The sequence below is a fragment of the Pseudochaenichthys georgianus genome, chromosome 16, assembly GCF_902827115.2.
Source record: "Pseudochaenichthys georgianus chromosome 16, fPseGeo1.2, whole genome shotgun sequence".
Classification (NCBI taxonomy): Eukaryota; Metazoa; Chordata; class Actinopteri; order Perciformes; family Channichthyidae; genus Pseudochaenichthys; species Pseudochaenichthys georgianus.
The window spans coordinates 28,307,701-28,333,060 of record NC_047518.2 but is presented as its reverse complement, the minus strand read 5'-3'; the positions used below and the strand labels follow the sequence as shown (position 1 = coordinate 28,333,060).

The 25,360-nt window shown below is 41.8% G+C and overlaps 1 protein-coding gene across 2 annotated transcripts; it reads left to right on the top strand.

The window, feature by feature from the left end:
- The first annotated feature begins 471 nt into the window (after positions 1-471).
- Positions 472-15,537, top strand: aqp10a (aquaporin 10a). Of its 2 annotated transcripts, XM_071205877.1 has the most exons (7): positions 472-493; positions 754-821; positions 1,378-1,504; positions 2,165-2,302; positions 2,451-2,569; positions 2,662-2,879; positions 15,327-15,537. In XM_071205877.1, the coding sequence occupies exons 2-7, from the start codon at positions 789-791 to the stop codon at positions 15,535-15,537; spliced, it is 846 nt and encodes a 281-aa protein (XP_071061978.1). In that variant the 5' UTR covers positions 472-493; positions 754-788. The 2 variants fall into 2 exon arrangements, with proteins under 2 accessions (XP_071061978.1, XP_033959119.1); XM_034103228.1 differs by lacking the exon at positions 472-493 and having other exon boundaries at positions 738-821.
- Positions 15,538-25,360: the final 9,823 nt, after the last annotated feature.

The following is a 25,360-nucleotide window of genomic DNA, read 5'->3' as shown; positions in this document are numbered from 1 at the left end:
TATAATAAATATAAGGATTATTATTATTATTATTATAGATCATCAATTCCAGGAACCTACCTAAAACAAGGCCGTATCCATATAGCCAATCTTTGAAAACTTAATGAATTGCATTCTTTAGACATAAAATAAAGAGTACAAAGTATTGTATGTACACTGCATATATCTTGGCGAGGGGTGTCATACTGTAAACCTCTGGTTGTGACGGTGGCCTGGTGAGTGGTATCCTATTTATCTTTAGTATGTTGGTGTTACCTGCATCTGTCTTTCACATAAACCTTATGAATATATGAAGAAACTATAGGGATGGATGCCTATTTATCATTAAGATCAGTTTTTTGAGGGAGGTAGATGGGTTTGTGCTGTATGCATGTTGCGGCTTATTGCTTGTCATGGCTATAATCACATAATCTGACTGTTTATGGCCCCTGTTCATATAAGAAAGCTCCAACAGCTGAGGCATTACTCTCTGTGCTCCAGCCAATCCTGAAGGGTGCCTGCCCAATAAATGAGAAACGGTGTTTGACCAGCTGTGGAAAAAGAGAAGGCAGAGAGGACGTGGGACACAGAGCGGAGGTCTTCAGATGCTCAGGTGGAATTTGTGACAGAAATAACTTCTTTTTTTTAGCATCAGGACTGACTTTAGCTTCCGGACAGAGAGGCAGCCCAACAGCTGGTGTGTCTAACAGCAGAGACAGAGTTCAGTGTGAGATGAAAAGAAGGATTTAACTCGAACAATGTTGAACCGCCGAGTTCTGAGAGTGAGGAATCCTCTGATACGAGAGTGCATGGCTGAGTTCTTGGGAACATTTGTTTTGCTGGTGAGTCTATCAGGTTTTGGAACTTTTTTATGGTCTAATTTTTTACATCCACCTCACCCCTTTAAAATATTAAATAAAAGCACACGAAAACAAAAACAGAGATGAATTTATGAATAAATATATAAAAAACTCCAAAAATGATGTTTCCTTCTCATTATTCAGCTTCTCTTTCCTTTTCAATGCAATAGGACAACAACAAATATGATTTATACAACTCAATTTTAATGACTAATGGCACATTTGCAGCATCCTTTTGTCAGTGTATGGTATTTTATATTCTCTGATGTATAAAACTAATTATGAATTGAGCTTAATTGCACAACATATTTCATGAGCTGCTACTAAACTTTTATTATTTTACGATACCATAACATGCTTTAATGTGACCTCAATACTGGTGTTTCTGTGATAACTGATACGTTTGTTTGGCCTATTGATAATTACCTACAGTTTTTTTATTTAATCATTGATGGATTGTTTCTTGTTTCCTGAAAGTGTAAAATATATCTATTGATGTAACATTCATTTTTGGGTTTTTTCTTCATCTTCTGTTAAGCTCTTCGGCTGCTCTGCTGCGGCGCAGGTGAAGACGAGCAGAGAAACTAAAGGTCAGTTCCTGTCAGTCAACATGGCCTTCTCTGTGGGCGTGATGTCGGCTATGTACCTCACCAAGGGCATCACAGGTAAATCAAATGAATACTTTTCAAATAATGAGATCTTCTAACTAAATATACATTTGCAAGATGTCGTCAAATATAGCAGTGTTTAGTTTTCTGCCTTGCACTTCCAAAAGATTAGGGATAGGTCAATTGAGGAAATCCACAAAGAGTAACTGGAGATTTAACATGGCTTGCAAAAGTCTCCAAAAGTCCCTAAAGTTGGAAACACAGACAGCGCATCCCTTCAAGCCACCCTCCAAACTACTCCCCTAAAGTGATCATCATAAACCTTAGAACATTCATAATAATGTAAAGAATGAACATGGCCATTGTTAGTACTCACAGTTATGAATGAATGCACAGGCAGACTGTGCACAGGTAGGGTAAGGGTTAGCATGCAGTGATTGGATAGATTGTCAGAGCATTTGTTTTCTTGATTTGTGTCAGTATTTCAAAACAACAAATCTAAAACACATTAGACTTTTCCATTTCAGCAGTGATCCACTGATCTGAGCACTCTGTATTTATCACTGTAATATAAAAGAGGCCTTGTCCAGCGTGTCAAGGTCTTTGCTTTGAATTATGTCTACCAGTTGACACACTTTATGACTACAAGTAATCTACTATTCAATTGCCTTCACATTTCTTTGTCTGATCCCATCCATCTCCTATGTTTCTCTGCAGGAGCTCACCTGAACCCGGCAGTGTCTCTGAGTTTCTGTGTGTTGGGCCAGGTGCCCTGGGGAAGGCTGGTGCCCTACTTCCTCTCCCAGCTGTTGGGGGCTTATGTGGCATCAGGACTCGTCTACCTGGTCTACTATGGTTCGTCTTTCTGGCACTTCAAAACACTTTATCATTGCTATATATGGGCTGATAGATAAAGATCTTAAGTCGTGACCAGATAAATCAAACAAATGGAGAAGCTCTGTGCACAATCTGTTTTTAACATTAAACTCTCTGTCTGTTTCAGATGCTATAATGGAGTTTAGTGGAGGAGTATTGACTGTCTATGGCCCAAATGAAACAGCATCTATATTTGCCACATACCCCTCAGAGTACATCTCTTTGAGCAGCAGTTTCCTTGACCAGGTCAGTGGGAGAATTTGTGTGGACCTTGTTCATTATTTTAACAGCTGTTCCTTTATTGAACTGTGCATTACAGTATTTACACTTTTCATTAGGTAGTTGGCACTGGCATGCTGATGTTGTGCATCCTGAGTTTGGGTGAGAAGAGAAACACCCCGGCCCCCCCGGAGCTGATTCCTGCGATAGTGGCAGCGATCGTCCTGGGGATCTCCATGTCAATGTCAGCCAACTGTGGTGGTGCAATAAATCCAGCTCGGGATCTGGGGCCACGCCTCTTTACACTGACTGCAGGCTGGGGTACTGAGGTCTTCACGTAAGTATAAGTATACAGCTCCTATATCTTTCTATCTCTTTACAGCTGTACACACACAACTTTCCAAACTGATGACTCTGGAATTCCTATTTCTTATCAATAATTGTCTGGCCTTACAGATGAAGCTACACAATTCATTCAAACTGTTTGAAGGACATTTTAAGAGGTATTTGTCCTTGTCTTAGGTTATCAACAGTTTTCTGCACTATCAATAGAAAATGAGGTGTCAGCTCATTACAAAACATCTGACTGGTGTTTGCTTGACAACACAAACATAGGTTTATCAGGGATGCCCAACCTTTTTTGAACTGAGAGCTACTTTTAAAGTTGCCAGTCTGCCGAGATCTACCAGTCCAAATAGAGAGGCGTAGCCATTACTGACCAGGTAAACTACCAGGTAAATACACACTTCTACTTGTATAAAACTGACCTTTGTACGATTAATACTCCATAAAATACTGCAGATCCTTTATCTTACCTGCTCTTTCTAATCTACACACATACAAGTATTTAACTGAAGTTACACAACAGTGTTGTTGATATAGAGTTGGAGTTTATTCACACGTCACATACTACAGTGGGTAATGTTTTCAAGAAACATTGAACAGTGCTGCCACATATGACACAGGAAAAAAGAAAATACTCTGAACCCTTTCTTTGCCATTCAAATTAGGCTTACTAATAAGACAACTCAGATCTGAAGCTACACAGGGATCTGCTGCCAAATGCAATAAAAAAGACAAAATTAATAGAATCTTTTTTTGTTGCATTTTAGTAGAGTATAAAAAGAAATGCCTTTAAAATAGGATGCAAGCAACACTATTTTCTTAACCTGAATTGATGATAGACTATAATCAATTTAAGTTTGCATTCTTATACCATTTTGTACAATAATTATAATGAATACGTTCAAACAAACTAAAACGTACAGCTGATTAATAACGGTATCCAAATTGAGTTTTTATTATATCAAAAACCTGTTGAAATGCTTCTGTTATTTTTACTATCCCCCAAAAGCGCATCGGCAGCCTCCAGGAATGCTTCTTACAGAACTTTGCCGTCTTTGAAAGACTTCATGTGTTTCGCAAGAATGTGACACAATAATATTATATGGTAGCAGCCTTGCTCTTGTTGTTGGTCCTGGTGAAAATGGACTGCTGTGCATTTAGCTGTCCTTTCAGGCCCCTCCCCTTTTGGGAGCGTAGGGCAGAATTAGGGAGAAGCCCCTCACTGCAGTGCGCAGTACCTCAAGCCCCTCCTTCTCAACCTTTGAGGCACGTGACTAACGGCCCCTCCTTCTCAACCTAGGCCCCTCCTTCTCAAACTTTGAGGCACGTGACTAACGGCCCCTCCTGACTAACGGCCCCTCCTTCTCAACCTTTGAGGCACGTGACTAACGGCCCCTCATTCTCAACCTTTGAGGCACGTGACGAGCTTCACAGTTCTGTTCTGTTAATCATAGCGTCAGAGTATTAACTATTTTAACATATTAATATAAATATATATATATATACCTTTGAGACACGTGACAAGCTTCACAGTTCTGTTCTGTTAATCATAGTGTCAGAGTATTAACTATTTTAACATATTAATATAAATATATATATATATACCTTTGAGACACGTGACGAGCTTCACAGTTCTGTTCTGTTAATCATAGTGTCAGAGTATTAACTATTTTAACATATTAATATCAGGGTTGCCAACTTTGGGTACCTGGCACACTCTATTTTGGCCTAGTAGAACAATAAGCAGCATACTTTTACTTTTTTTATCATTTCTACTGGATCTTAGATCTGCGCTTGCGCAATACGGGTCGGCAGTTGCCAGAGAGTAGGCTTGTTTGAGACACATTGCGGCTCGCCTCGAAAGAAGACGAGAGTAGCCGATCGCAGCCGGGGGAGGTGTCAAAAAGCTCGTCTTAAATCGGACAGCTCGGACTCGGAGTCGGCTTGACTGGCTGGGTTTGCAATGGCGGAAATTCCATTTTACCCACTGTAGACAAAGGTGATCTCCATTGCTTTATATAGGTTTGTTAATTCAGTCATGATGAGGAACCACACCAGTGACTGGGTTCCATAATTAGAAATGCTCCTCCCTCTTAATGTTTGCAAAACTGATAGGTGGACAGGCTACAAATGATCAGTCCCTTCAGATCCGCACACATGAAGCTTAATGAGCATGAATTGAACAGACCTGCTGCTGTGTTAATTCTTTAGCTGCCACTTTAAGCTTTATGATGTGGACAACATGGATGTAATTTGATTTAATCTTGCCATTTTAAATGATGTATTCAATAAATAAGGTTAAACCAAATCATTACATTACAATAGATTTTATTTTAATGATTTGGTTTAACTTAAAGAGAAACTTTATTGTTATTGCACATATTACAGGTACTGAGACAACGAAATGCAGTTTAGCTTCTAACCAGGTGCAACAAGCAGTGAAGTGAAAAGTAATGTACACAATCTACAGAATAAAATATAGAATGAATTGAATGATGAATAAACAGTGGGGTATGAATACACTATATATCAGCCTGTGAGCAGTATGAACAGTGTGTATGAATATGCTAAGATATATAAAGTATGAAAACGGTAAGCAGTATAGTATAAAATATATAGATATTAATTTCATGATGATAAACATTGTGGAACAATGATGAAAAATGGGAATGGATGTGGCGAAGTAAAACTGACACAAAACAACAACAAACTTTTGCCAGCCAATTGGAGAGTTTCATCAGCAGCACGTGGTAAAAACCACCAATGAGCGCTCAGCTCGAGATACCAGCGAGCCGTTTCCCATCAAGCATTTCGCTTCCGCAGCTGTGGAGAGCAACTGCGCCAACTCGCCTCGCCTCGCTCTCAAGGCTGCGGGCGTCTTTGTCCCGCGAGATTTCAAAGTCTCATGTGGGCGAGCCTCCAGAGCAAGTCGGACAAAATGACTAACCATCATGCAACGCACTAGTAAGACGTTGATCGCAACTGCGCAGGTCTTGCTTGTCTCAAACAAGCCTAGTATTTTTGTTGGGTAATCTATGGTAGGGCTAACCCATACAGTGGTGGGGTGAAGTCAGTATTTGCAATGTAATTACATACACGCTCCCCCTTGACAGTGAAACGCCACGCGTGAGGTTTAGATTATTTCCCTGTCTCAATCCAAATTGAACTGTATGAAATAAAAAGGCACATTTGTCTTGTAGTAAATAAAAAGGGCGACCTGGAGCCAATCCTGCAATTTACACACAGGTGAAAGAGTTGACATGCTGAAAGCCCAACCCCTGTAGGGGGGTCTGGGGGGATTCTCCCCCAGGAGATTTTTTTAAATACTAACATAAAATACACATTCTGATACTCTCTTGAGAAGAAAAATAAATACATCTATTACTACACGACATATTTAAACAAATGAATGCCATTTTAGTTTTTTGTTACTTTGTTCTGAAAGCTGAACCTGCTGCTCCTCACAGAGAGAAGAGGGAATAAGCTGTGTTAATTACTTTACATTGTGGTTAAGGGTTGATAGCCCCCATTGTTCTGTGTGTCAACATGACAGACAGCCCACACACCTATCAATCATCAAACCGTGGGGTCTTATTTCATTACGTGTTGGTTTCTATCAACACGTAATGTTGTATCGCTGTATATAGAGATGTACTACAGCAAAAGTATTCTCCGTCGGGACTTCCTGCAATAACACCACGCCGTTATCTTGATTCTGATTGGCCAGAAGACATTATCAAAGATGTTCTATTGAGAAGATGATTGTTACAGGGTGGTTTAGGCTAGGTTGCAGCTCCACCCTGTGGACGTATTGTGCCTGTGTTATATATATATCTGCCTCACGTGAATATACCTCAGTTGTATGATTGCCTGCTTAATGTGAATACACGGCGTTGAGACACAGCCTGAGTTGCCTTATTCATTAATGCACATACATCTACAAACATGGTGTCAGAAGCTCAAATAGGACCCAGCTGTGGATTGCATGCTACTGTCCGTCGCTGAGACAGAGTGCGTTTATTTGTTTTGGTGAGGTTTAGCAGTTTCAGTTAGCCTGTTAGCATTAGCGTCACGTTGGAACAATGGCATCCAGCATCCCACCTCCGGAGCCTATGAAGATGGCGGGGGACATCCACGGCAACTGGGTGAGCTTTCGAGCAGAATTTGAGGATTATCTGCTTGCGACCGGGCTCAGCGAGAAAGTAAATCCGGTACAAGCAGCTGCGCTCAGGAGGCTAATGGGGAACGACTGCCGACATGTTTACAAACACAACCTGGGACTCACCGCGGACCAACAAAAAGATGCGGGTGCTATACTGGTGGCACTGGAGCAATACTTCACACCCGCAAAGAACGTAATCTTTGAGAGGTACGTTTTTGGCAACCTTAAACAAGAGGATGGAGAGCTCTTGGATGCGTTTGCTACCAGGCTGAGGGAAAAGGCTGCCTCTTGTGAATATGGAGCTATAAAAGATGAACTCATAAGGGACAGGCTTGTTCTCGGGATAACTGACGAGGGTGCTAGACGTCGCTTACTAAGGGAAAATGACCTTAAATTGGACGAGGCCATTAAAATTTGCCGTGCAGCCGAGGTCATGGACAGCAAGTTAAAAACCATGTCACTGGGCAGCTCTGGACCTGGGGACAGCATTAATGCCACACAAGGACAGCGATATGGACGGAGGTCTGGCAGCAGGCCATCCGAGTCCACCAACACATCTGCACAACCACAGAGCATGAGAGACGCTGGCGAATGCAAGTACTGTGGCACACGGCACAAGCGTGGGCGGGACCTGTGCCCTGCTTTTGGTAAATCGTGCCGCTCGTGTGGCACTGCTAACCATTTTGCAAAAGTATGCATGAAAAGAGGCCAGCAGGCACGTCAGTTGAATGCTGTGGATGACCCGTTGCCAGGGGAACTGGAGGACAGCGATGAGAGAGACGTGTACACAGCGGAGAGCGTGGGGGCTGTGAACACTCGAGGTAAAAAGTGGTTTGTCAACCTGCCACTGCAAAGTGGGGTTCAGAGGTGCCAGCTCGACTCTGGAGCCACTTGCAATGTGATGAGCATCAAGGACAAGACAACACTGGCGCCTAGAACCCCTCTTCTGAAGAGTCTCACCAGATTAAAACTATACAACAGTGAGTGGATGAGCTCACTAGGGGTGTACAGCACACAATGCGTCATTAGGGGTAAGACGCACAGACTGGACTTTGAGATTGTGCATACTGGCCAGAGGCCCTTGCTTTCGGGTGAGACATGTGAGAGACTTGGTCTGATACGCTTCACCATTCCTGAGGAGCTGAATAAGGTGGAGCACTGCAGGAAGGGAGACCTGACCAAGGAGTGTCTGGTCAGCACCTACCACGACGTGTTCACCAGCCCTGTTGAGTCTCTGCCCGGTGATATTCACTTTGAGCTGGACAGCACTGTGGCACCGGTGCAGTGTGCTCCCAGGAATGTTCCAGTGGCCCTCAAGGCAGCTGTTAAGGCTCAGCTTGATCGATATGAAGAGGAGGGACACTTGACCACAGTCACTCAACCTACGGACTGGATTAGCAATCTAGTCATAGTGAAAAAGCCAGACAAATTGAGACTATGCATTGACCCGAAGGCTCTCAACCGTGCTCTGAAACGGTCCCACTACCTTATGCCCACTTTAGATGACGTGTTGTATAAGCTGCCAAAGGCACGTATATTCACCCTGGTGGATGCACGTGATGCATTCCTGCAGTGCCGCTTGGATGAAGAAAGCAGCCTGATGACAACATTCTGGACACCGTGGGGTAGGAAACGCTGGCTGAAACTCCCTTTCGGTGTGTCAGTTGCCCCAGAGCTGTATCAAAGGAAGCAGCATGAGCTGCTGGCCGGCTTGACAGGGATTGAGCCCATAGCCGATGACATCCTTATAGTCGGCTGTGGGGACACAGAGGATGAGGCCAATCGCGACCATGACACAAACCTCATCGCTCTGATGGACAGATGCAGGGAAGTAAAACTGAGACTGGGCCTGAAAAAGCTGCAGTTCCGAGTGAAGGAGGTCCGCTTCCACGGCCACATACTGTCCGCGGAGGGCCTCAAGGCTGACCCTGAAAAAGTCAGGGCGGTTCTGGACATGCCAAACCCCACAGATGCAAAAGGGGTCCAGCGGTGTGTCGGATTTGTGAACTATCTGTCCAGATTCATGCCACGCTTGTCAGCGGTATGTGAGCCGCTGAGGAGACTGCTGGACAAGGATGTGATGTGGCACTGGCTGCCCAAACATGATGCCGCCATGAAGGAAATCAAGGCACTGGTCACGGCGGTGCCAGTCCTAAGGTACTATGACGTCCGCAAGCCAGTCACCGTACAGAGCGACTCCAGTCAGGCGGGTCTGGGCTGCTGCTTGCTTCAAGGGGGACAGCCTGTCGCATTCGCCTCCCGGGCATTGACCCAAACAGAGCAAAATTACGCACAGATTGAAAAGGAGTGCCTGAGCATCGTATTCGCCTGCCAACGCTTCCACTACTACCTATATGGGAGGAGTGATGTGACTGCAGAGACCGACCACCGCCCGCTGGTGTCCATCTTCACCAAGCCCCTCCTCAGTGCGCCAAAGCGCCTTCAGAGCATGCTCCTCACACTTCAGAACTACTGCCTTGCGGTGGTATACAAGCCAGGCCCTGAGATGTACATAAGTGACACGCTCAGCAGAGCCACCACCCCGCCACAGAGAACAGACACACTGTACCAACGTGAGATGGTCTGCAGCATGCAGCAGGAGCAGGGTGACACGGCGGCCATTCAGCAGGCAGACTATTTAAATGTCAGCAGCCAACGCCTGACACAGATTCGGACACACACTGAGGAGGATGTGTGTCTTCAAACACTTAAGTCTGTCGTGCTGGAGGGATGGCCAGGACACAAAGAGGAGACCCCTGTAGCCGTCAGGGACTACTGGGCCATCAGAGATGAGATAAGTGCCCAGGATGGCGTGCTCTTCAGGAGTCAGCGCGTCATCATTCCAAAAGCTATGCGCCCGGAAATGCTGAGACGGATCCACTACAACCACGTGGGGGGCGAGGCGTGCTACAGGCAGGCCCGTGATACACTTTACTGGCCCGGTATGCAAGGGGAAGTCAAGGATTATGTGCAAAAGTGCTCTGTGTGCAATGAGTATGCACACGAACAACAGAAAGAGACTATGATGTCACACCCGCTCCCCACACGCCCCTGGCAGCTAGTAAGCATGGATCTGTACAGCTACGCAGCACAGAACTTCTTACTCGTGGTGGACCATTATTCTGACTTTTGGGAGATCGACCTCCTCCCTGACCTATCAGCGGACACCACGATCCGTAGATGCAAGGCACAGTTTGCACGCTATGGTGTCCCAGACAGGGCCATTTCGGATGGTGGAGGCCAGTTTGCCGGTGGAGAGTTCCGGGCGTTTGCGAGAGAGTGGGGTTTTGAGCATGTCATGTCCTCACCGAGGCACCCAAAAGCTAACGGCAAAGCGGAGTCAGCAGTGAAAATTGTAAAGAGCCTGTGCAGAAGGGCAGACCGTGCCAAAGAGGACCCCTGGAGGGCCATATTGCATTGGAGAAATACGCCCACTGAGGGTATGCATTGCAGCCCAGCACAGCGGCTTATGTCGCGGAGACTGAGAACCCTTCTCCCTGTGGCCGATCAGCTACTGGTGCCTCAGGTCGTCATGGGTGTTTCTGACAAGCTGAAAATGAAACATCAAGCAGCAAAGCTGACATATGACAGATCAGCCAAGGATCTGCCGGAGCTGAACGTCGGCCAGCCCATACGGATGAAGCCACTCCCAGGAGACAGGACGGGCAGATGGAGGAGAGGTGTGTGCCTTCAGCAGTTGGGACTCCGGTCCTATCTGGTCGGTGTGGAGGGGACCACGTATCGGCGCAACAGGGTTGATCTTCGACCAGCAGAGGCGGCCCTTCTCCAGCCGTCAGTTCTCCCAGAATCGGCCCCGGAGCAGCCTGCGAGTGGGGGGAGCGCCAGAGAGGTCGTTGGCGTCCCCGAGGAGTCTCCAAGGCCATCACCCCCGGGGTCGTCGCGCTCTTCCCCGCAGACTGGGGATACACCATGCCGTGAGTTACAGGGCCGGGCCATCTCCCGGAGCGGACGGCTGATTAGACCTCCTGACAGACTTGACCTCTAGGTCACGCACACATACACACACACACACACACACACACACACACTTGGACTGTGCGCACTCCAACACACATGGAAGATAAAGATTGAAAAAAAGTAGAGAGATTGTAAAAGAGATTGTAAAACAAATGTGATTGATTGTTCTGAGTTTATTGCTGATGTGTTCGGATCCGGCTATTATTGAAGTGTCTCTGCTATGTGCACTATTTGTTGTTGAAATCATTTGATTAATGTTCTGATTGAAGGTCAACAGTTTAATGGCAGTATTGATCCTGTGTTGTTACTTAACAAAAGGAAGGGAGATGTTACAGGGTGGTTTAGGCTAGGTTGCAGCTCCACCCTGTGGACGTATTGTGCCTGTGTTATATATATATCTGCCTCACGTGAATATACCTCAGTTGTATGATTGCCTGCTTAATGTGAATACACGGCGTTGAGACACAGCCTGAGTTGCCTTATTCATTAATGCACATACATCTACAAACAATGATCACTACCTGACAAAAGTTTTCAAAACCGTTTCTAGTCTTCGGTATTCTTGTTTTTGGCGTGAGAATAGTTTGGGCAGCGCGAGAGCGTGAGATTGAGAGTGAAAGCGTGTGTCACACGCCAGATGCGTGAGAGTTGGCAACCCTGTAATATATATTAATATATATATATACAGGGTTGGGAGGGTTACTTTGTAAATGTAATCAGTTACTGATTACTGATTACATGGCTCTGAAAGTAATCCAAATACAGTTACAGTTACGTGTCTTAAAAAAGTAACGTAATCAGATTACTTTTAGATTACTTTTGGATTACTTTCTTTTTCCTGGGTATATTTTGGTGAACAGGAGACACAAAAAGGAAACTGAACGTGTTTTTACTGTTTTAATGGCTTATCAAGAGCACACTGAAACATCACATCTGAAACGATGTAACAACATACACGTTTTGGGGATGCAGCTTGGGATGTGAGGAGTGAGGGACACGGCTTAGAACGGGCGTGTCGCCTTCTGTCCTGCCAGTGTTGGCAGGATATGAATTAAAATGTCGAACTCGGACTTCATTTTAAGGACATTTCGGCCAGGGGTGTAGAGATATATTTGTTTAACCACCGGATTGGCAAAACAGGAGAGTGTGTGCACCAGTCTGCCTTGATCTATGAATTCATGTCCGTGACACTCACAGTATTTGCTGCCCACAGCTGTTTTTTGAAGGAAAACCTCCTTCACTTCATGAAATCTCTGCAGCGCCAGGAGGCAGCGGGAGGGTTAACTCAGCCTCTGAGAAGACGAGCGGGCCGAGCAGTGCCTTTCACGCACCGCCTTCACTGTGTTTACCTTCAGAAATAATCATTAGTAAGACTAAAGACTAAAGAGTGACCGCAGGCTGATGTGTTTTAACCACACACACCTATATATACACACACACGCGCGATTTAAACGCAGACTTTTGTTCCTCCATGTTTCGTTGTTATTGTTTCACTGAGCGAGCGGACCCGCGATTTTTTTTCAAACGCTTTTTTGGTCCATCTGCGGCGGCTCTGATGATTCGAATCGGCTGTACCTACTACTAATGAATATTACATGTTGAGAGGAAATCTTTCCACCAATAATTCCAATAAGTAATCCAAAATGTATTCATTTCAGGTTTACGAAAGTAACTGTAATCAGATTACTCGTTTTTCAAATGTAACGCGAGCTGAATACAGTTACTTGATTTTTGTATTCTGATTACGTAACGCCGTTACATGTATTTCGTTACAACCCAACCCTGTATATATATATAATGATACCAATGATGATGGCGAGTGATCTGTCGCCATGGCAACGGCATTTAAAAATGTAAAACTCAAATTAAACACATTAACAGCCTTCAAAGCATATTTTAATGTCTATTTGCATGTTAATTGCATCAATTATTTCAGTTATGACTTCAAGAAAGGGCCTTCATTTGTTTTTTAACTTTAATTTTATTTTACGTGCCTCAAAGGTTGAGAAGGAGGGGCTTGAGGTACTGCGCACTGCAGTGAGGGGTACTACGAGAAAGGAGGGAATTCCGTCTCGTAGCGTTTGTGCACTGTTGAAATGCCGCTCCTAAATTACCCTTCTTCGATAAAGCCACGCTCGCATTGCAGATGAGACAGATGGAGTTTGAATTGAAATAGATACACAAATAATCATCATCCCACTCGGAGTGAAAATTATATATTTTGGGCTTTTTTGCTTCTGCCATAATTACGGTCTTGTGTGTGTGCGGACTGTCACTCCTGTTGTTGACTCGGGTTGCGTTCCGATAATCCAAAAATCAGCTCCTAAATTCTAACCCTATCTCCTATAGGGTTTTCTGTGGCTCCACAGCTGTTCAATAATCCCTTTGCTTGATCTTGTCTATTTGAAAGCTGCATTCATTGATGTTATCCAATAGGGGGCATGTAATACCAGAAAAGTCCAGCATAGTTAAATAGATACTTTATTTATCCCAAAATTGGGAACATATATTTGTTCCAGCAGCAGTGTCAAGCATTTACACGAGTGAAAAATGTTTAAAAGATACAATAACATACAAATATAATAGAAATGAACACTAACACACTAACATAAATTGTCATTACACCTGGGTAAAACAGAGTCCATTCTCTTCGGTTCGAAACATAATCTCAGCAAATCCGACGACTTCTCAGTTGCAGTCGGTGACATTATTGCCACAAGTAGCCTAAGAAGGAAATTACATAGGATCTATTCTTGAGGCAAACCTCTCCTGTGACAAAATGGCATCCAATGTAATAAAAAAAGTCAATCAAAGAACTAGATTTCTATAGCGGATCTCCTCTCTGGTAAACAAAAACACCCTGAAAACTCTGGCAGGAGCACTCATTCAAGGGTACTATGACTGCATGCTTGCACGTCATGGTACCATAGCACCTCCAAGGCGCTAAAAATAAAACTTCAAACATCGCAAAAATAAACTGGTCAGACTACTGCTTGACCTTTCATCTAGAACCCACCTCACCTCTGCCCACTTTGACAACCTAGGATGGCTTAGAGTAGACGACAGAGTACAGCTACTTGCAATGGGCCTGGTCTACAAGATCCACTACACCTCTATGGTACCCATGTACATGTCAAAGACAAAGTTCTTCCCAAAGGTCAAGGAATACCATGATCATAACACCAGAGGGAGCTCCACAAATCATGTGAAACCCAGATTTGGCACAAAAAAGGGGGAATACACGTTTCGAAATTATGCCACATCAAGGTGGAATGCTCTTCCCACAACTGTAAAGGAAAGTAAAACTATACTTACCTTCAAAACCTCTCTTAAAGAGCACCTTCGGGGGAGAGCATTGCAAAACTTGCCTCGGTAATGGTACAAATCTCAACCGGTCGTACAATGGACAGCTTCCCCCCCCCATCTATGTATATACTCGCATTTTAGACTATGTTACTAACTGTATATCTGTAGACTTGGTATGTCTTAAATGTCCGGTTAGGATGTATTAGAACGAAATCTAAAATGAAAATTGTAAATAAGCAATCTGTATGTAAAAAACCACCTGTATGTAAATTGTAAATAAGCCATCTGTATGTCAAATATGTCTTATATGTCTTAAATGATATGATGAATTGGAAATGGGGGACCCTGATGTAAACAAGACGAAAGTCTTTCTCTGGTCTGCATCCCCTTAACAATTGTATTTTTTGAGCTGTACTGTACTGTACCCAATATACAAGCTGTTAATAAACTTTTCAATCAATCAATAAATCAATCAATCAATCAATCAATCAAACATTTGCGGCAAGTATATAAAGTAAGTATTTTAACTGAATACATTTAAAAAAGATAATAATAATAATTAAAAATAAATGTTTTAATTACAAATCAAAACATTTAAAATGACTTTCCTTATGAATAATGTGTTAAGAAATGATTGCAAGGATACACATTCAGCCGATATGATCAAATTAGAGTTGATATTGTGGCAACCTGACTGGTTTGTGTAAACAAATCTGTGGTATCTTAGCAAACCAACACTAATTGAAAAATAGCTGCTTTCTAATAATTGACATTCTTCAACAGTAAACCGGTAATTTTTTCTGTAACTTTGTTTGGAGCCGAGCAGAGCTGAGCTTGTTTATGGAAAATAGCTGCTTCTGTTTTAGGAAAAGACTCTTTTAGCTCATTAACCATTCCCTTTCACATAAGAGATTCAGTGTTATTATAAGAACATTGAATAATTCCACTTTAAATAACAAACTCTCATCTGAATCCTTTCTGTCTGCTCTCCAGGTGTTACAACTACTGGTTCTGGGTGCCACTGGTGGCCCCACTTGTAGGAGGTGTTTTAGGGACATTCATGTACTTGATCTTCATCCACTGGCACCTGCCTGACCCCGACCCTCCGGATAGCCTCACCCCTCTCTCTACCATCAGTGATAAAGTCCTGCAGCCCAGCACAATGTGGGACAACAGAGAGATGTTAAAGGCTGCACGTCTCTAATGGTTACTGTGATGGTGATGGATATGTCATCATGACATCAAGTTAAAGACAATTATCTGGTTGTGAGTTTGAAAAAGCAAATCCCTGAGTTGAGCCACTTTTAAAACGCACACACCTTTTGTGAACTTCTTCTGGATTACTATAATACCAACATCTCTTATTTGAATACTGTATGATCAAGAGAGAGTTTATCAAACACAGTCTATAGATGTGGAGGCAGCTGCGAGAGATAATGATGATTCTGTTTACATTGATGTCTATATTGTTTATAATATTGATTTTTTTTTCTTTATTGTATTTACTTTTGTGAGATGCCATCATCACGTTTGAAGATATCTTAAGATGATTAAATCAAATGTAACTGTGAAACAAATATATCAATGTTTCTTTGCAACTTAGTACAGCTGACTCAATGTTGATTATGTGAAGTCTTATAAATCACTCTCTTCAACTGGAAGAGAAATCAAAGTGTACAGACTGATACATGTCAACAGTGAAACATATTTATATTGCAATCAAAATTCAGCTTTTCATAGTGAGAGTCACTTTATCTATCACTGTTCAGACAGCTCAGGTGGAAGGCATGCTGCTTCACAGACTGAAATGTGTTGGTTCAATTCAAACATGCCCATATTTCTGATAAACCCTTCAAGATACTGTATTACATTTATGTATCCATTTGATAACCTAAAACCTGAGGTGCAACCCCAAATAGAGTGGAAAACCCACCTGAATTTTGATGTAAAGTTACACATTTAATTAGACTTACAGACGTACAGAATTCATCTTGTAGAAAAGCTTAGTTAGATGGTTCTGAGTTCAAGTAACATCTGTGTGTCTTCAGTCAGTCAACCCCTTAGACAGTTTTTACTAAAGGTGCTTCTTGTATAGGCCTGGCTTGGCTAACCTTAAAGTCAGAAAGTATCATTAAACAAATGTAAAAAGGAACTACATAAATAAATGAATAAATAAATTAAGGACATTTTAAATATCTATTAAAAATGAATATAAACCGATATCTGGTGCCTTGCTCAAGGGCCTCTTAAAGTACTAGTCCACACTCCATATTTTACTGACTGAGCCACTGCCAGTTGAAGGTTATCTGTCTTACGCAGGATTGGTCATCAATATAACATAACAAAACATATTTTAAAAGTCAGAGACAATACAAATTGTAATATAAATATAAATTGTACAGACAGTCTGTGAAACTGACCAGTAGAGGGCGGTATGGCACAAAAAAGAAAAGACCGCACATGGCCACAGTCTGTGATAGCTAGTGTTTTGTTCACGGTTTTAAAGCAGCGAAGATTAAAATGTGAGTAGCCTATCAAGAAAGTGTGAACAATTAGAAACATGTCATCACAGCTTTACATTATCCAATTTAAATTTAAATGCAAACTGTGGGAGTGTAAAACTAATTCACACCTATAAAAAAGACATCCACTGATGCAGAGCAAAACGTCATAGTGGTCGAGTGCAGGAGGTTGGGGTGGAGGTGGGAAGGTGAAGGAGACTCAGCCCCTCCTCTCTCCTCTCCTCTCCTCTCCTCTCTCCTCTCCCCTGGCCGAAGCCAAACCCTCCCTCACCCTCCCTCACCTCGACACGGTGCGCGTACACGTTTTGGGGATGCAGCTTGGGATGTGAGGAGTGAGGGACACGGCTTAGAACGGGCGTGTCGCCTTCTGTCCTGCCAGTGTTGGCAGGACATGAATTAAAATGTCGAACTCGGACTTCATTTTAAGGACATTTCGGCCAGGGGTGTAGAGATATATTTGTTTAACCACCGGATTGGCAAAACAGGAGAGTGTGTGCACCAGTCTGCCTTGATCTATGAATTCATGTCCGTGACACTCACAGTATTTGCTGCCCACAGCTGTTTTTTGAAGGAAAACCTCCTTCACTTCATGAAATCTCTGCAGCGCCAGGAGGCAGCGGGAGGGTTAACTCAGCCTCTGAGAAGACGAGCGGGCCGAGCAGTGCCTTTCACGCACCGCCTTCACTGTGTTTACCTTCAGAAATAATCATTAGTAAGGCTAAAGACTAAAGAGTGACCGCAGGCTGATGTGTTTTAACCACACACACCTATATATACACACACACGCGCGATTTAAACGCAGACTTTTGTTCCTCCATGTTTCGTTGTTATTGTTTCACTGAGCGAGCGGACCCGCGATTTTTTTTCAAACGCTTTTTTGGTCCATCTGCGGCGGCTCTGATGATTCGAATCGGCTGTACCTACTACTAATGAATATTACATGTTGAGAGGAAATCTTTCCACCAATAATTCCAATAAGTAATCCAAAATGTATTCATTTCAGGTTTACGAAAGTAACTGTAATCAGATTACTCGTTTTTCAAATGTAACGCGAGCTGAATACAGTTACTTGATTTTTGTATTCTGATTACGTAACGCCGTTACATGTATTTCGTTACAACCCAACCCAATTATTTCAGTTATGACTTCAAGAAAGGGCCTTCATTTGTTTTTTAACTTTAATTTTATTTTACGTGCCTCAAAGGTTGAGAAGGAGGGGCTTGAGGTACTGCGCACTGCAGTGAGGGGTACTACGAGAAAGGAGGGAATTCCGTCTCGTAGCGTTTGTGCACTGTTGAAATGCCGCTCCTAAATTACCCTTCTTCGATAAAGCCACGCTCGCATTGCAGATGAGACAGATGGAGTTTGAATTGAAATAGATACACAAATAATCATCATCCCACTCGGAGTGAAAATTATATATTTTGGGCTTTTTTGCTTCTGCCATAATTACGGTCTTGTGTGTGTGCGGACTGTCACTCCTGTTGTTGACTCGGGTTGCGTTCCGATAATCCAAAAATCAGCTCCTAAATTCTAACCCTATCTCCTATAGGGTTTTCTGTGGCTCCACAGCTGTTCAATAATCCCTTTGCTTGATCTTGTCTATTTGAAAGCTGCATTCATTGATGTTATCCAATAGGGGGCATGTAATACCAGAAAAGTCCAGCATAGTTAAATAGATACTTTATTTATCCCAAAATTGGGAACATATATTTGTTCCAGCAGCAGTGTCAAGCATTTACACGAGTGAAAAATGTTTAAAAGATACAATAACATACAAATATAATAGAAATGAACACTAACACACTAACATAAATTGTCATTACACCTGGGTAAAACAGAGTCCATTCTCTTCGGTTCGAAACATAATCTCAGCAAATCCGACGACTTCTCAGTTGCAGTCGGTGACATTATTGCCACAAGTAGCCTAAGAAGGAAATTACATAGGATCTATTCTTGAGGCAAACCTCTCCTGTGACAAAATGGCATCCAATGTAATAAAAAAAGTCAATCAAAGAACTAGATTTCTATAGCGGATCTCCTCTCTGGTAAACAAAAACACCCTGAAAACTCTGGCAGGAGCACTCATTCAAGGGTACTATGACTGCATGCTTGCACGTCATGGTACCATAGCACCTCCAAGGCGCTAAAAATAAAACTTCAAACATCGCAAAAATAAACTGGTCAGACTACTGCTTGACCTTTCATCTAGAACCCACCTCACCTCTGCCCACTTTGACAACCTAGGATGGCTTAGAGTAGACGACAGAGTACAGCTACTTGCAATGGGCCTGGTCTACAAGATCCACTACACCTCTATGGTACCCATGTACATGTCAAAGACAAAGTTCTTCCCAAAGGTCAAGGAATACCATGATCATAACACCAGAGGGAGCTCCACAAATCATGTGAAACCCAGATTTGGCACAAAAAAGGGGGAATACACGTTTCGAAATTATGCCACATCAAGGTGGAATGCTCTTCCCACAACTGTAAAGGAAAGTAAAACTATACTTACCTTCAAAACCTCTCTTAAAGAGCACCTTCGGGGGAGAGCATTGCAAAACTTGCCTCGGTAATGGTACAAATCTCAACCGGTCGTACAATGGACAGCTTCCCCCCCCATCTATGTATATACTCGCATTTTAGACTATGTTACTAACTGTATATCTGTAGACTTGGTATGTCTTAAATGTCCGGTTAGGATGTATTAGAACGAAATCTAAAATGAAAATTGTAAATAAGCAATCTGTATGTAAAAAACCACCTGTATGTAAATTGTAAATAAGCCATCTGTATGTCAAATATGTCTTATATGTCTTAAATGATATGATGAATTGGAAATGGGGGACCCTGATGTAAACAAGACGAAAGTCTTTCTCTGGTCTGCATCCCCTTAACAATTGTATTTTTTGAGCTGTACTGTACTGTACCCAATATACAAGCTGTTAATAAACTTTTCAATCAATCAATAAATCAATCAATCAATCAATCAATCAAACATTTGCGGCAAGTATATAAAGTAAGTATTTTAACTGAATACATTTAAAAAAGATAATAATAATAATTAAAAATAAATGTTTTAATTACAAATCAAAACATTTAAAATGACTTTCCTTATGAATAATGTGTTAAGAAATGATTGCAAGGATACACATTCAGCCGATATGATCAAATTAGAGTTGATATTGTGGCAACCTGACTGGTTTGTGTAAACAAATCTGTGGTATCTTAGCAAACCAACACTAATTGAAAAATAGCTGCTTTCTAATAATTGACATTCTTCAACAGTAAACCGGTAATTTTTTCTGTAACTTTGTTTGGAGCCGAGCAGAGCTGAGCTTGTTTATGGAAAATAGCTGCTTCTGTTTTAGGAAAAGACTCTTTTAGCTCATTAACCATTCCCTTTCACATAAGAGATTCAGTGTTATTATAAGAACATTGAATAATTCCACTTTAAATAACAAACTCTCATCTGAATCCTTTCTGTCTGCTCTCCAGGTGTTACAACTACTGGTTCTGGGTGCCACTGGTGGCCCCACTTGTAGGAGGTGTTTTAGGGACATTCATGTACTTGATCTTCATCCACTGGCACCTGCCTGACCCCGACCCTCCGGATAGCCTCACCCCTCTCTCTACCATCAGTGATAAAGTCCTGCAGCCCAGCACAATGTGGGACAACAGAGAGATGTTAAAGGCTGCACGTCTCTAATGGTTACTGTGATGGTGATGGATATGTCATCATGACATCAAGTTAAAGACAATTATCTGGTTGTGAGTTTGAAAAAGCAAATCCCTGAGTTGAGCCACTTTTAAAACGCACACACCTTTTGTGAACTTCTTCTGGATTACTATAATACCAACATCTCTTATTTGAATACTGTATGATCAAGAGAGAGTTTATCAAACACAGTCTATAGATGTGGAGGCAGCTGCGAGAGATAATGATGATTCTGTTTACATTGATGTCTATATTGTTTATAATATTGATTTTTTTTTCTTTATTGTATTTACTTTTGTGAGATGCCATCATCACGTTTGAAGATATCTTAAGATGATTAAATCAAATGTAACTGTGAAACAAATATATCAATGTTTCTTTGCAACTTAGTACAGCTGACTCAATGTTGATTATGTGAAGTCTTATAAATCACTCTCTTCAACTGGAAGAGAAATCAAAGTGTACAGACTGATACATGTCAACAGTGAAACATATTTATATTGCAATCAAAATTCAGCTTTTCATAGTGAGAGTCACTTTATCTATCACTGTTCAGACAGCTCAGGTGGAAGGCATGCTGCTTCACAGACTGAAATGTGTTGGTTCAATTCAAACATGCCCATATTTCTGATAAACCCTTCAAGATACTGTATTACATTTATGTATCCATTTGATAACCTAAAACCTGAGGTGCAACCCCAAATAGAGTGGAAAACCCACCTGAATTTTGATGTAAAGTTACACATTTAATTAGACTTACAGACGTACAGAATTCATCTTGTAGAAAAGCTTAGTTAGATGGTTCTGAGTTCAAGTAACATCTGTGTGTCTTCAGTCAGTCAACCCCTTAGACAGTTTTTACTAAAGGTGCTTCTTGTATAGGCCTGGCTTGGCTAACCTTAAAGTCAGAAAGTATCATTAAACAAATGTAAAAAGGAACTACATAAATAAATGAATAAATAAATTAAGGACATTTTAAATATCTATTAAAAATGAATATAAACCGATATCTGGTGCCTTGCTCAAGGGCCTCTTAAAGTACTAGTCCACACTCCATATTTTACTGACTGAGCCACTGCCAGTTGAAGGTTATCTGTCTTACGCAGGATTGGTCATCAATATAACATAACAAAACATATTTTAAAAGTCAGAGACAATACAAATTGTAATATAAATATAAATTGTACAGACAGTCTGTGAAACTGACCAGTAGAGGGCGGTATGGCACAAAAAAGAAAAGACCGCACATGGCCACAGTCTGTGATAGCTAGTGTTTTGTTCACGGTTTTAAAGCAGCGAAGATTAAAATGTGAGTAGCCTATCAAGAAAGTGTGAACAATTAGAAACATGTCATCACAGCTTTACATTATCCAATTTAAATTTAAATGCAAACTGTGGGAGTGTAAAACTAATTCACACCTATAAAAAAGACATCCACTGATGCAGAGCAAAACGTCATAGTGGTCGAGTGCAGGAGGTTGGGGTGGAGGTGGGAAGGTGAAGGAGACTCAGCCCCTCCTCTCTCCTCTCCTCTCCTCTCTCCTCTCCCCTGGCCGAAGCCAAACCCTCCCTCACCCTCCCTCACCTCGACACGGTGCGCGTACACGTTTTGGGGATGCAGCTTGGGATGTGAGGAGTGAGGGACACGGCTTAGAACGGGCGTGTCGCCTTCTGTCCTGCCAGTGTTGGCAGGACATGAATTAAAATGTCGAACTCGGACTTCATTTTAAGGACATTTCGGCCAGGGGTGTAGAGATATATTTGTTTAACCACCGGATTGGCAAAACAGGAGAGTGTGTGCACCAGTCTGCCTTGATCTATGAATTCATGTCCGTGACACTCACAGTATTTGCTGCCCACAGCTGTTTTTTGAAGGAAAACCTCCTTCACTTCATGAAATCTCTGCAGCGCCAGGAGGCAGCGGGAGGGTTAACTCAGCCTCTGAGAAGACGAGCGGGCCGAGCAGTGCCTTTCACGCACCGCCTTCACTGTGTTTACCTTCAGAAATAATCATTAGTAAGGCTAAAGACTAAAGAGTGACCGCAGGCTGATGTGTTTTAACCACACACACCTATATATACACACACACGCGCGATTTAAACGCAGACTTTTGTTCCTCCATGTTTCGTTGTTATTGTTTCACTGAGCGAGCGGACCCGCGATTTTTTTTCAAACGCTTTTTTGGTCCATCTGCGGCGGCTCTGATGATTCGAATCGGCTGTACCTACTACTAATGAATATTACATGTTGAGAGGAAATCTTTCCACCAATAATTCCAATAAGTAATCCAAAATGTATTCATTTCAGGTTTACGAAAGTAACTGTAATCAGATTACTCGTTTTTCAAATGTAACGCGAGCTGAATACAGTTACTTGATTTTTGTATTCTGATTACGTAACGCCGTTACATGTATTTCGTTACAACCCAACCCAATTATTTCAGTTATGACTTCAAGAAAGGGCCTTCATTTGTTTTTTAACTTTAATTTTATTTTACGTGCCTCAAAGGTTGAGAAGGAGGGGCTTGAGGTACTGCGCACTGCAGTGAGGGGTACTACGAGAAAGGAGGGAATTCCGTCTCGTAGCGTTTGTGCACTGTTGAAATGCCGCTCCTAAATTACCCTTCTTCGATAAAGCCACGCTCGCATTGCAGATGAGACAGATGGAGTTTGAATTGAAATAGATACACAAATAATCATCATCCCACTCGGAGTGAAAATTATATATTTTGGGCTTTTTTGCTTCTGCCATAATTACGGTCTTGTGTGTGTGCGGACTGTCACTCCTGTTGTTGACTCGGGTTGCGTTCCGATAATCCAAAAATCAGCTCCTAAATTCTAACCCTATCTCCTATAGGGTTTTCTGTGGCTCCACAGCTGTTCAATAATCCCTTTGCTTGATCTTGTCTATTTGAAAGCTGCATTCATTGATGTTATCCAATAGGGGGCATGTAATACCAGAAAAGTCCAGCATAGTTAAATAGATACTTTATTTATCCCAAAATTGGGAACATATATTTGTTCCAGCAGCAGTGTCAAGCATTTACACGAGTGAAAAATGTTTAAAAGATACAATAACATACAAATATAATAGAAATGAACACTAACACACTAACATAAATTGTCATTACACCTGGGTAAAACAGAGTCCATTCTCTTCGGTTCGAAACATAATCTCAGCAAATCCGACGACTTCTCAGTTGCAGTCGGTGACATTATTGCCACAAGTAGCCTAAGAAGGAAATTACATAGGATCTATTCTTGAGGCAAACCTCTCCTGTGACAAAATGGCATCCAATGTAATAAAAAAAGTCAATCAAAGAACTAGATTTCTATACCGGATCTCCTCTCTGGTAAACAAAAACACCCTGAAAACTCTGGCAGGAGCACTCATTCAAGGGTACTATGACTATGCTTGCACGTCATGGTACCATAGCACCTCCAAGGCGCTAAAAATAAAACTTCAAACATCGCAAAATAAACTGGTCAGACTACTGCTTGACCTTTCATCTAGAACCCACCTCACCTCTGCCCACTTTGACAACCTAGGATGGCTTAGAGTAGACGACAGAGTACAGCTACTTGCAATGGGCCTGGTCTACAAGATCCACTACACCTCTATGGTACCCATGTACATGTCAAAGCAAAGTTCTTCCCAAAGGTCAAGGAATACCATGATCATAACACCAGAGGGAGCTCCACAAATCATGTGAAACCCAGATTTGGCACAAAAAAGGGGGAATACACGTTTCGAAATTATGCCACATCAAGGTGGAATGCTCTTCCCACAACTGTAAAGGAAAGTAAAACTATACTTACCTTCAAAACCTCTCTTAAAGAGCACCTTCGGGGGAGAGCATTGCAAAATTTGCTCCGGTAATGGTACAAATCTCAACCGGTCGTACAATGGACAGCTTCCCCCCCCCATCTATGTATATACTCGCATTTTAGACTATGTTACTAACTGTATATCTGTAGACTTGGTATGTCTTAAATGTCCGGTTAGGATGTATTAGAACGAAATCTAAAATGAAAATTGTAAATAAGCAATCTGTATGTAAAAAACCACCTGTATGTAAATTGTAAATAAGCCATCTGTATGTCAAATATGTCTTATATGTCTTAAATGATATGATGAATTGGAAATGGGGGACCCTGATGTAAACAAGACGAAAGTCTTTCTCTGGTCTGCATCCCCTTAACAATTGTATTTTTTGAGCTGTACTGTACTGTACCCAATATACAAGCTGTTAATAAACTTTTCAATCAATCAATAAATCAATCAATCAATCAATCAATCAAACATTTGCGGCAAGTATATAAAGTAAGTATTTTAACTGAATACATTTAAAAAAGATAATAATAATAATTAAAAATAAATGTTTTAATTACAAATCAAAACATTTAAAATGACTTTCCTTATGAATAATGTGTTAAGAAATGATTGCAAGGATACACATTCAGCCGATATGATCAAATTAGAGTTGATATTGTGGCAACCTGACTGGTTTGTGTAAACAAATCTGTGGTATCTTAGCAAACCAACACTAATTGAAAAATAGCTGCTTTCTAATAATTGACATTCTTCAACAGTAAACCGGTAATTTTTTCTGTAACTTTGTTTGGAGCCGAGCAGAGCTGAGCTTGTTTATGGAAAATAGCTGCTTCTGTTTTAGGAAAAGACTCTTTTAGCTCATTAACCATTCCCTTTCACATAAGAGATTCAGTGTTATTATAAGAACATTGAATAATTCCACTTTAAATAACAAACTCTCATCTGAATCC

Excerpts from the sequence above, each read along its gene's own strand:
- aqp10a (XM_034103228.1), top strand. The coding sequence starts at position 738 with ATGTTGAACCGCCGAGTTCTGAGAGTGAGGAATCCTCTGATACGAGAG. Across the intron at positions 1,505-2,164 it reads CCTCACCAAGGGCATCACAG|GAGCTCACCTGAACCCGGCA; the intron begins GTAAATCAAATG and ends GTTTCTCTGCAG. Across the intron at positions 2,303-2,450 it reads CGTCTACCTGGTCTACTATG|ATGCTATAATGGAGTTTAGT; the intron begins GTTCGTCTTTCT and ends TGTCTGTTTCAG.